General features: G+C 35.7%; 2 protein-coding genes across 2 annotated transcripts; both read right to left on the minus strand.

Moving 5' to 3' along the window:
• Window positions 1-3745: 3745 nt before the first annotated feature.
• LOC105174133 (iridoid oxidase) lies at window positions 3746-5626 on the minus strand. The gene is made up of 2 exons (XM_011096132.3): window positions 4642-5626; window positions 3746-4522 (listed from the first exon to the last, which is right to left on the minus strand). Exons 1-2 carry the CDS (start codon window positions 5560-5562, stop codon window positions 3908-3910), a joined length of 1536 nt encoding a protein of 511 aa, XP_011094434.1. The 5' UTR covers window positions 5563-5626; the 3' UTR covers window positions 3746-3907.
• A 2876-nt stretch (window positions 5627-8502) lies between these two features.
• Window positions 8503-10432, minus strand: LOC105174219 (cytochrome P450 76A2). The gene is made up of 2 exons (XM_011096245.3): window positions 9346-10432; window positions 8503-9260 (listed from the first exon to the last, which is right to left on the minus strand). The coding sequence occupies exons 1-2, from the start codon at window positions 10231-10233 to the stop codon at window positions 8634-8636; spliced, it is 1515 nt and encodes a 504-aa protein (XP_011094547.2). The 5' UTR covers window positions 10234-10432; the 3' UTR covers window positions 8503-8633.
• Between the last annotated feature and the right edge of the window lie 1412 nt (window positions 10433-11844).

The following is an 11844-nucleotide window of genomic DNA, read 5'->3' on the forward strand; positions in this document are numbered from 1 at the left end:
CCCGAACCGACCTGGATTGGTTACTTATTTCTACCTAACCCTAATATTCTCTCATATCTCACATCTCTCTATTCCCTATCTGTGATTCACTTTCCTCTTGCAACGATTCTCCTTCCAAAACCAAGCTGATGGTTTATGAAAGGTGATCCTTATCTTCCATCTCCATCTCTTCTCTCGGCCCTATAAATAGGAGACTCATTCTCCTATTTTATTAGTGTGAACTATTTCGATAAGCTCAGTGCAAATCTTTGTGATATAGAGAGATTGAAGGTCTCAGTAACCGTGTGCTAAGAAGATCTATGTGATCGAGGGTTATAGCCTTTGTGGCAAGGGCTTTGTGCCAAAATCGTGTGCAATCGTGGGTTTTATGTTAAGGCTGCAGATCTTAGTGATCGTGAGTAAAGCCTGAGAAATGGATCTGGCTCTCTGAGTCTCGTTTGATCAATTATTTCCGCTGCTTAATGTTGATGTAATTTCTTATTAATATTTTGTATATTTTTATGTATTATTTCTGCAATAATATTATGAGCTCTCCTCCCAACCCTGATTTTGACAAAAGTCCAACTAAGAATAGTGTGGTATTGCAAAGAAGTCGTCTCAGTGCGTATAGGCTCATTGTTTTCAATTATTGCAGCCAGAAATAGCATACACTATTGGACATTATTAATGTAGAAAGTGTTATGCACATTTCCAGATTATTGTCATAATACAAGTTGTTATTATCAATAAATACAGAAATCAACATGTTATGTATGAACTTAAATTGGTCCAATTTCTATGGTTGCGGTACATAGAGACCACCAGAAATGGGAACCCAACAAAATTTTACTTTTTTGTGGGGTTGAAAGAAAAAGTCTCTGACCAAAAACATATCACATTAAATATAATTATTATATTTTAATTTTATCTAATACATTTTTACACACCACATAAACTATTATTATTTTATTTTTATCTTACCAATATGATACTCGAAAACATATCTCATCTCAATTAAATTTGTTCCATTTTTTGTTTTTCCCATTAAGATAAATGAGATGAACCGCAACCTTAAAAGTCTTGGTTCCCTGGGGCCTATGGGATTTTGACAATGATAGATCAGAGACCTTCAACTTCATTCATTACTCAATTATAGACGTGGATACATTCATCTCCACAATTACTGCAACCAAATTGCATATACTTTGACTGGAAAAAAATTACGTTTCCATGCAATTTGTCTACAGGCTTAATTATTTTTCATATTATAAAAACATTATAAATGTTTTTGAGAAGTCTACAAAACACTGGATAAATTATAAGAGGCTCTCGTAAAGTTTGGTTTAATTATAAATATTTTGTTGTTGTTTGAAAATTACAAATTTTTTCCTAAAATTATAAATACATTAACAAATACGTCTTTGATTGTCAATGGGATATTTGTTAGAATAATTATAATTTTAATGAAATATTTGTAAGTGTAACAAATTTAAAAAAAAATCGATTGCAATTCACCAAAAACGTGAATAAAGATTGAAGAAGAAGAAACAGTGATACTGTAAGTCAGAGGTGACCTTTGACAGATCGATTTTTGATTTTTCATTATTCTCTCCTTTAAATATTGCTTCATATACTAACAACAAACATTAGAAGCAGGAGACGAAGCCGAGAACGCACATGAACGATCATTGATTTATATTGTCAGTGAACAAAGGCGAAAAAATTATTACAAGTTGATTTTATCCGTTTCTTATGACATGCATATCTTGCTTTAATTTCAATATTGAATTATTATAGGTGTTAATTTTATTTTTGTTGGTTTCTCGATGATTGTGCATTAACTATACTTACCCTTTCCGTTAGTTTCTCTTGAAATCATCTTTATACTGAATATTACGGTTTATAATTTTTGGGAAGTCATGTATGCATTGCTGGTGTAAATGATATTGGGAGAAATTATACTGGTAGTTGATTGGACTTTAAAATATTTTGAGCAGTTACTAATCACTCATCATTTCTCACTCTCTATCTATGAAATCAGAAGTCATATTGTTTATATTGAGATTAGTATGGGAGTGTTTTTTTTATGAAGAATTGATGATCTGCTGTAAATTATGGCCTTTTGAAAATTATTGAAAAGGTTGTTCTGAATAATGAGTTCTTTGAATTTAAGAACTCTTTTCTTAAACAGTTGATTCTTATTTTTTATTTTTGATTTTGTCGACCCTTATATATATATATATATTTTTTTATTGGAAATCAGTATTTTCTTTGAAGTCTCTTGCAGAATTACTAATGGTACTTCCTTAACATTGTTTCTACAATTTATTTATTAAATTATTGAGCTTAATGTTCTTCTTTTTATTTTGGTTCCACTCGTTTTGTACGATAAAATGCCACTGTTCTGATTTGCACAAACAGAATAATACAAATATTTGATTTAGTTTTATATATCATATTATTATTCAAAACTCGCATACAAGCAGAATACTAAAAATTATATGCATTATATTTGAAAAAAAAAATAGCATCTCAAATTATTCATGGTGGCGGCAACTATTTCGATTCTATTTTATACTAGCTGAACGCCCCAATTAATTGTAAAGTTTTTATAAATTTTTTTTGGTAGAATCTTTTGGATAATTGTCTATCGATATCTATCAATCTATTTATATTGTAAAAGAAAACTCATTTGTCGTACAAACTTCTGAATACCTACATAAACCCTTTAATTCATTTTTTGAGTTAAACAAACTTCTTTCTTTCTCTTACCTTATATTATGTTTATATCTTCACAATTTTTTTTTCATTTTCATATTGTAGTTCTTTTTTTATATGCTCGTGGAGATGGCATACAACAACTATTAATAAAATAAAAATGAGATTTTGGAATTCAGCAGTCCGTGGAGGAGCTGTGTCTTGCAGCCCCACGTAACTGTCTGAAAATATGTGGCTCGATCAATTGTTCACGTATTGGACCACATTGATCCTCACTCCAGTTCCTGTTACGCATACCTAGGAGCAGGAAATCAATCTTATCCCCATAATAAGACGTGTGTGGTTATGTTTTTACTTAGTTTTCCTTTCTAATTTTCTTCCAAAACACCTGACTTGTAAAGTATAATACTACTAATTATTATTTTGTAGTTTAGGTTTTTTAATTATTTAATAATATGTAAGAAATCTTCGATACATATGCTGCTGTTGGATTTTGACACACATTATGATTTATAGACTATAACAAATTAAAAAAAATAAATCGGTATTCAGTACAAAATTTTTGAAAATCTTGATAAGGGTTTTGGTTGTTCATACAAATTTATTTAAATTTTTTATTCCTATGCCTATTATTCTATGTTTTACTATTTTCAATTTCTTTTTCAAAATTCTGAATTGAATAAACATAGGACGATTAAATTAGTGATATACGGGAAATCCTTGTTCTTATCAAAGAATAATCTAAGTTAACTTGGTGCATCAAAAAGACTTTGAGTTTTAATCTTTATGAACACAAATTCAGATTGAAATTGAGGACTGGTTATCAGATTCAGTAGCCCAATGTAGTAATTCTTTTCAATTCGGAATATAAAAATAATCAATTTAGCATTTTCTCGAACAAACACCAAAATTTCATTACGATCATGTACGATTGTATGTATTTAATATACAGCCCCACAGATAATTTCTCGATACAATTTCACATGTACATCAATTCTTGATAGTTTTTGTCTTGTAATTGTAGTGTCGTAGATCATATCTCATACTATGAAACACTAAAAACAGGAAGTTTTATTGAGTATGAAGTCGTACATGTATGGAAAAAGAAAAACAGAGTTGACGTAGGAAAGTAGACAACACATACATACGTTTAATAAACAGAAATTCGTTAATCTGATGAACTCCACAAATCGTTTTGATTGTTTCCCTCTCAAATGTTTAAGCGTTTCTTGGGGATAATGAAGAGTGGATTCTTCTTCCTCAGTGTCAATCCCAGCCTCTCCTCTCTATCAATGTCTTCGGGCTTCACTCCCGGCCCGAGATCCCAGTCGAAAGACTGGACTAAAGTAGCCAGGGTCAGGTGAACCACGCGATGAGCCAACGGGAACCCGACGCAAATCCTGCGGCCTGACCCGAATGGAATCAGCTCGAAATGCTGCCCCTTGTACTCAACATTGGATTGCAGGAACCTTTCAGGCTTGAAGGCTAGGGGGTCCTCCCAGCACTTGGGGTCACGCCCGATTCCCCAGGCGTTCACGAAAACCTGGGTTCCCTTCGGGATATCGTATCCCAGGTAATTGGTGTTCTCCATGGTGTTCCTCGGCAGCAGCAATGGCAAAGCGGGGTGCAGTCGTAGTGTTTCTTTTACTACAGCTTGGAGATATGGCATGTTTTCGACGTCCTTCTCTTCGACCCGCCGGTTCACTCCCACCACCCTGTCGAGTTCTTCTCTTAGCTTCTTGAAGGTGTGAGGGCTGCGCAGGAGCTCCGCAAATCCCCATTCTATGCTGATACTTGTGGTCTCAGATCCAGCGAAGAACATTTCCTGAAAACGAACGGTAAATTTGCAGAGTAAACAATTAATCAAGAAAGCGTATAAATTGGTTCGTAATTTGGTAATTATTGTTGACGGATTTGTTTGTCTTGTCATGTATTAATACTTACGGTGATAATAATGTTGATATTCTTCTCAGTGATCCTGTCAGGTCCATCTTTTCCATCGCCCTCGTACTCCAACAACACATCAAGAAAGTCTTTCTTCTCCTGGAACTTACCTGCCTTTCTGTTGTTGAGCCTTTCCTGGATGAACTTGGAAGAGATTTTCATGGTGCGGCCCAAATTCTTGGTCATATTCCGCTTCATGCCCGCCGGGTCCATCCATTTCAAGTAGGGCAAGTAGTCAGCGATGTTAGGCGTCCCTGCTAGCTCCAGAACCTTATTCATGCAGTCAAAGAATTCCCGTGACTCAGGGTCCTTTGCGTCAAGCAAATCCCTGGAGAGCATCAGGTTCCCCACCAGGTTAAAAGCCAAAAGGAAGAGAAACCTGCTGAGCTGGATGGCGCCGGTGCCGCCCTGAGCCCGCGCCGCAGCCGACTCTTCCAGGATCCACCTCTCCATATTCTCCCTGATCCGATGCCGGAGCTCCGTCGTCTCGTTCATGCGCTTGTTCACCAAGAACTCCATAGAGCAAAGCCGCCTGAGCACCCGCCAGTGTCCGCCAAACTGGTTCATTCCCAGAGTTCCCTGGTTGAAATCATAGGCTGTCAGCACGTCAGGCACCTTCCGGTCAGCGAACGGAAGGTCGTGCTTCTTGAAGAGCTCAGAAGCGGAGGCAGCGTCCTGAACCACCATTGTGTAGACTGAGCCGAGCTTGAGCCAGATGACGGGGCCATAGGTTTGTTTCCACTTGTGCATAGTCTCATGGGGCAGATCCCCCAGCTGAAGCAGGTTGCCGAAAATGGGCACTCCTTTCGGGCCTGGAGGCTTCTTGCCGGAGTTCTTGGGCCTCAAGAACAGTACCAGAAGAAGAAGACCGGCGAATATGGAAATGGCGAGTGGATTGATTGAAGTGAGAGCCCACTCCATTTTTGCAACTACAGGTGGGGATATTCAGCTCCTTGATAACAAACATAACACTGGGGCGATAGCGTATATATAATGCAAGGAAAGGCCAATTATAGAAAATTATATCTCTGTCATCTATATGATATATGAAAACTCAACTATATTAATTCTTTGGGAATTCTTGGATTGCTATTTCATATTTTATTTTTGATTAACATTGCTAATACTACACGTGTTTCTAATATTTAGTCAATTTTTCTCATGACCCATCAACTTTTCTGTTCTCATAGTTAATGCAAAAAGTATGAGTTTTCTAATGATTTGTCAATTTTTTCATTTTCAATTAATATTACAATTTCCTATTTCATTTATTACATACATAATATATCTAATTAAATATTGAGAAAGTAATTTCACTTTAACTAGTTTAATACGTACTGAAGATGAATTATATTTACGTCAATTTTCAGTGATATATTTTTCAATCCCTAGATTATTACTGCATAAGACAAATGATAACACTCGATTACTTCACTACTAACCCATTATTTTTCATAATAACACTATGGTTGATGTAAATTTTCTGCCCAAAAATGTGTATAGAATGTTTTTGCTATTAAAGTATTCAAATATGAGTGCATGCGGCACACGAGGAAAGGCTCCCAGGATAGGGCGCGGGTGGATAAATGACAGTCGCTGATTGCCGGCATGTTCGGGCTTCCTGTGGAAGTAGAAAGCGAGTTGTGTGGACGAGGCCTCTCCGCATTCTTCTTTCATGGTTGTATGTGTCTTAGCCTTCTAACCACTTATTGCCCGGCGGGCCCCTCTCCAAAAATCCAATTTTGCATCTACTACAATCTATGTGCTTCTTGTTTGGACTGACAAGTTTGAGATTTTATAGTTACTTGTATTGAGAGGGGTTTAACTATTTTTGTTCCTGTCCTAAATATAATTAGTTTTTATCTCTAATCTCTGCTAATGACACATGTGTATTATACTTATTGGAAAAATGTTTTAACTCTTTCGTGACTGTTCTAAATAGGAGTAGTTTCATTTTTAATTTGAGATGATAATGTAGAACAAGAGGCGGATGCATTTTTAAAACGTTTAGATAAACGTAAGTTGAAGAATTAAATATTTGGTTGCGTGGTTTGACAATAAAATTTTAAACGGTCATAACTTTTGATTCGATTGGAGTTACATGAGGTGCCACCCACTGTTTCGATTGTCGTGAGGGGTTGCTGATCGTCATGAAATTCTATTTTATCGACCATCGTCTAGGTGTTTTTTTTTATATTTTTTATTTTTTGTCGTTATCTTTTGGGCCATTTTTATTGGAGCATTGCTACTGCGGTAAGGTACTTTTTGCCCGTAATTTGTGCCAATTTTAAGTCCATTTTACTTTTATTAAATTCTTTTCATTTAAATAATAGATAACTTTATTAAGAGATTCATATAATAATAAATCATTTTATTTTTCAACATGAGTTACTATAATATCGAAAATGTATTATTATTATTATTATTTATTTTTAATTGCTTCCGTTCAATCGTACGATAATGAATGTCAAAACCAAAAAATGTCGGCTGGGTAGGGGGCCGGTAGGCATATATATGACCTTTTTGGCATATGGTTTGCAGATGTTCTATTCATTTAAAAAAATCATAAAATTTATATGTTGTGAAGTTGTAATTCTACAATTTATGATGATATAATAAATGGTATTAAATTGGTAGTGTCCAATGAGTCATTAATTAATTATTAAAGTAGGTTTATTATGTCATTATTTATTGTTAGTCCAATGGGATATTTCATTCTATATATACACAGATGTTAATATTAAATTTCGTCGTATTTAAAATAAAAAATAACAAAGGAATCTAGACTAGAAATATATAGTTCACACATGAATCGTTGCACTCAATACCGCATACGAATTATTCGTGTGAATAGCGTTTAGATTTGAGAAGAAAATGAGGTGGTCCATTCTCTGTTTAAGACTGGGTAGTGCCTGATGGCTGAAATCGAGTTTGGATTTTCTATTATAAATATTATTTTATTTTTTATTTTATTTAATATATAAACGTCATGAATATAAAAATAATATCATATATATATATATATATATTCAGAAAGATTTTATACATATAATATGTGTACGTTAAATGAAATAAAAAATAGAATAGGGTTTATAATGAAAATCCAATCTGACCATTTATTGATTGCATAATTCCCCACGCCTTTTCAACGTGCTGCATCCTTCTGAAACCGGACCTACTAATTGACTAGGATTTCGCTAACCATCCCAAACTCATCCATGGGCGACAACGGTCGCCAGGCATAATTGCCCAGATCTATGGGCGGCGGCAAACGCCCAACCAAAAAATGTATTATATTTTTATTTTAACTATATATAACGATAATTTTAATTTAAATATTAGTTACAGTATGTAATCTGATTTAAAAAAATTTATATAATTTTTTGGTATTTTTCTATTTAAAATAGGAATCCTTGGCCGAACTTGTAGATTTTCAGAGTGTGAGGTGTGTGCTGTGATCATTTTCAGAATTGGGAAAATTCCGTGGTGTATTCTCATTGATTCAAGGAAGAATTAGTTACAGAGGCTGTATATACAAGTTGGAAGAAGAGCAGTTCTTAACTAACGCTAACAAACTAACTGCAGGAGAAAACGTACATCTAACTAATGAAAAGCGTGTTTGCAAACTAAACAAAGACTGAACATAAAGTTAAGTGATGAGGCAGCCAACATAGCTCCAGGTCAGTGAGCATCGTCTTCAAGCTCATCTGCTCTGCGATTGCTCTGTAACACGCATCATAACAGAACTAAATTGAGCTTTTGCAAGAAGAAGGAGACGACGGTATTTGGGCTGAGCTGAATTGCAATAAATTGGAGTGGGGGTTACTTCCATATGGTAGTTGTGGAATGTGGACTGGAGAATTTGTGGACTTTGAAGGAAAGATTTTCGGGAGATTTCGCTAGAGAGAGTACATGATCATCTATTACATTATTGTTCGAAACAATAGACATTAAGAAAAGGCTGAATAAATAACATGTTTTAATCGACTACATTACTTGATATCACATTCGCGGGCATGTTTCCTGGGCACAGCTTTCAGAGGCTTGAGTTTCCCGACAGTAATTCCCATCCTCTCACTCATGTCGACAGCATCAGGGGTGACTGAACTCTCCAGCTCCCACTCGAATTCATGAACCAGTGATCCCAGCACAAAGTGTATCATCCGATGGCCCAATGCCAGGCCCGCACACATCCTTCGCCCTGCACCAAATGGAATCAACTCAAAACTCTGTCCCTTGTAGTCAACATTCGTGCCTAAAAACCTTTCGGGCTTGAAACAGACGGCATCCTCCCAATATTCTTGATCTCGACCAATAGCCCAAACGTTCACAAAAACCTGAGTGTTCTTAGGCACGCAATAGCCCATGAAATTCGTGTCCTGAATCGCTCGTCGAGGAAGGAGGAAAGGAAGTGGGGGATGTAAACGAAGAGTTTCCTTGATCACGGCCTGCAAGTAAGGGAGATTATCAATGTGACTCTCTAGGAATCTCTCTCCAAGCCCGACCACACTTGAAATCTCGTCTTTGAGCTTGGCCATTGTTTCTGGATTGCGGAGGAGCTCTGACATTGCCCACTCGATCGAGGTACTAGTTGTCTCGGTGCCCGCCAAGAATATTTCCTGCAATTATTTTAGAGGTAGGAACAATCATGGAATGTTAAACTATATGAAATCAACTAGTTTCTAATCCAAGAAAAAAACTTACCAATATGAAAATAATGATTTCAGTTTCTGTTAATTTTTCAGACTCCACTTTGCAGCTTTCAGACTCCAGCAACACATCCAAGAAGTCCTTCTCTTTCCCTTCTCCGTTCTTGCGCTGTTGAATCCGTTCCTTCACAAATCCAGAAACAATTCCCATTGCTGTTCCCATATCCCGGTTTGCTCTTCTTTTCAGACCCTGGAGATCAATCCATCGAATCCAGGGGAACAAATCGGAAACATTTGGCCTGGCGGACCATTCCATGACCTTCTTCATGGCATCGTAAAATTCCAATCCCTTCTCTGATTCCGGATCCACCAAATCCCTGGACATCATCAGGTTCCCAAGCATGTTAAACGACGCAAGGAATGCATATCTCCCCACCGGAATCGCATTCCCATTCCCATCTTTCTCAATCCAAGACAACATATCATCCACACACTTCCTCCTGATACCCTCGGTCTCGCTAATCCGTTTACTGACGAACATTTCCACAGTGCAAATGCGCCGCAGCACACGCCAGCGGGAGCCGTAAGGCGCCAAAGCCAATGAACCATAGTTGTAGCCGTGTGCAGTCATGGTTTCGACTATAGTGCGGTCTGCAAAGGAGAGGTCGTGGTTCTTGAAGAACTCAGAGGCGGGTTTCGCCTTGAGCAGGGCCATGGTGTTGATGGAGCCAAGCTTGAGCCACACCACGGGACCATACTTCTGCTCTAGTTCCGCTATGGCTCGGTGTGGGGTGCCACCAAGATTGAACATGTGGCCAAACACTGGCCATCCGAGGGGCCCTGGTGGCAACCTTTCACTGCCTGATCTTTTGGAGTGGATTATAGCGAAGATTAAAGGTGGTAACAATATGATAGCGGGATAAACAAAGAAATGCAACTCCATTTCTCCTTTTCTTCTACAGAAAACTGTAGGAAACTGGGGGAGGGGGATCAGGTCTTAAATTGTATTCGTAAATGCATGCAATCTTTAGATAAGATTTCACGCAATTTAAAATGGCAGTTGGCTGCAATCTCTAGCTTGCTCAAGTCATTCGATGCCAGCTAATCGCTATCCCGAGAAATTCTCATTGAGGTTGATGCAATCTTAAGTTCATTCACGTTGTAATTACTCAAGTTAACATACATAGTGTAGTACTATGTTTTCTGCTACTTTCCATGTAATGTAGGAAGGTGGGGTTCCTGTAAATTAAATAATTTTGAGTGAAAGCATCTCTGTGTGTTGCTAAACATTTTAATTGTATATTTCTCGTTATTTGAATGTGGTTGCTTCGTTTTGAAGAGTTGTAGTCCCCATGAAATCTGACTGGAGCAACTAATCAGTTTTCCGTTCTCAATATTGCATGGGTTTGTTCTTCCTTTTCTTCCACAGATAAATGGAGGAAAATGGGGGATGGAAGCCTTAAATCTTAATGGTAAATGCATGCAATTTTTAGATAAGAGTTACATGTCTGTTGGCTACAATCTACAACTTATTTATGAAATTACCTATTTTTTTTTTTTCAAATGATAATATCTAAAAATTAAAATTAAAGAATTAATTTCAAATTATTACTCTATCAAGGTTAAAATGAATATCTATTTTGTGGTGGCGTATGATATATATATATATATATTTTCGTACTGTATGTTAATCTTCAAAAAAAAAAACTTGAACTGAAGAACTTAATGTATCGAATAGTAATTTTAATTTTTAATAAAAATTAGAGATAGTCAATGAAAAAATCTTGTATGTATTATTTCATATTTTATAATTAATAAAATCTAAAAAACTCTTGTATTTTTAAGTTACATTGCGCGGTCGCAATAAGAATTAAACTCTTGTATATATATAAGAAAAATTTATTGTGACGACACAAGAAATAATTAATATTAATGAATCACACTAAGAGCTAAACTCGATCTTGTATAATTCAATGTTGATTATTTGGCCGTCCTATAATTATTTCATGTTGTATGCATAACTATTTTGTAGTCAATAATTTTTATTATTAACGTAATTAACAAAATCTAAAACGTATATTTATTTATAGTAAAATTGTTGTATGTATTATATCGTGCAGCAGTAGCACATATGGCCAATCTTAAAATTAACCTCTCGGTTATCAAATTATCTATTTCATAATTGTATAATTAATTAAGTCAAAACTTTCTACCCCTTTTTTAATATAAAAAATCAATTTCTTTTAGCATTTGGACATTATGCTCTAACTCCAAATTTAATAATCAATTCCCAATAAATTAATTATTGGAGGAGTAATTGAAAGTGTGGATTAATTAATAGTGAAAACTTTTGTATCAATTCAATATAATTTATTTGTATGTATGTATCTTCGTATTTTAAATGAGTGGTAAAATTATAAAAGCAACAAATAGATTTAAATTTGGACCTTATCAGAGCATTGTCAAGTGTGATAAATTATTGGAATTTATATTAATGTATGTATGCTGGATGTTTTCATATGGACTGAGCCGCAATCGTGTTTGTGTGTAACAC

Source organism: Sesamum indicum, linkage group LG11 (assembly GCF_026168435.1).
Source record: "Sesamum indicum cultivar Baizhima isolate 11 linkage group LG11, ASM2616843v1, whole genome shotgun sequence".
Taxonomy (NCBI): domain Eukaryota; kingdom Viridiplantae; phylum Streptophyta; class Magnoliopsida; order Lamiales; family Pedaliaceae; genus Sesamum; species Sesamum indicum.

What these genes read in the sequence shown, in the direction of transcription:
- LOC105174133 (XM_011096132.3), bottom strand. Translation starts at nt 5,562, where the DNA reads ATGGAGTGGGCTCTCACTTCAATCAATCCACTCGCCATTTCCATATTC. An exon ending in ATATCAACATTATTATCACC is followed by an intron (nt 4,523 to 4,641) that starts GTAAGTATTAAT and finishes GTTCGTTTTCAG; the next exon opens with GAAATGTTCTTCGCTGGATC.
- LOC105174219 (XM_011096245.3), bottom strand. Translation starts at nt 10,233, where the DNA reads ATGGAGTTGCATTTCTTTGTTTATCCCGCTATCATATTGTTACCACCT. An exon ending in AAATCATTATTTTCATATTG is followed by an intron (nt 9,261 to 9,345) that starts GTAAGTTTTTTT and finishes AAATAATTGCAG; the next exon opens with GAAATATTCTTGGCGGGCAC.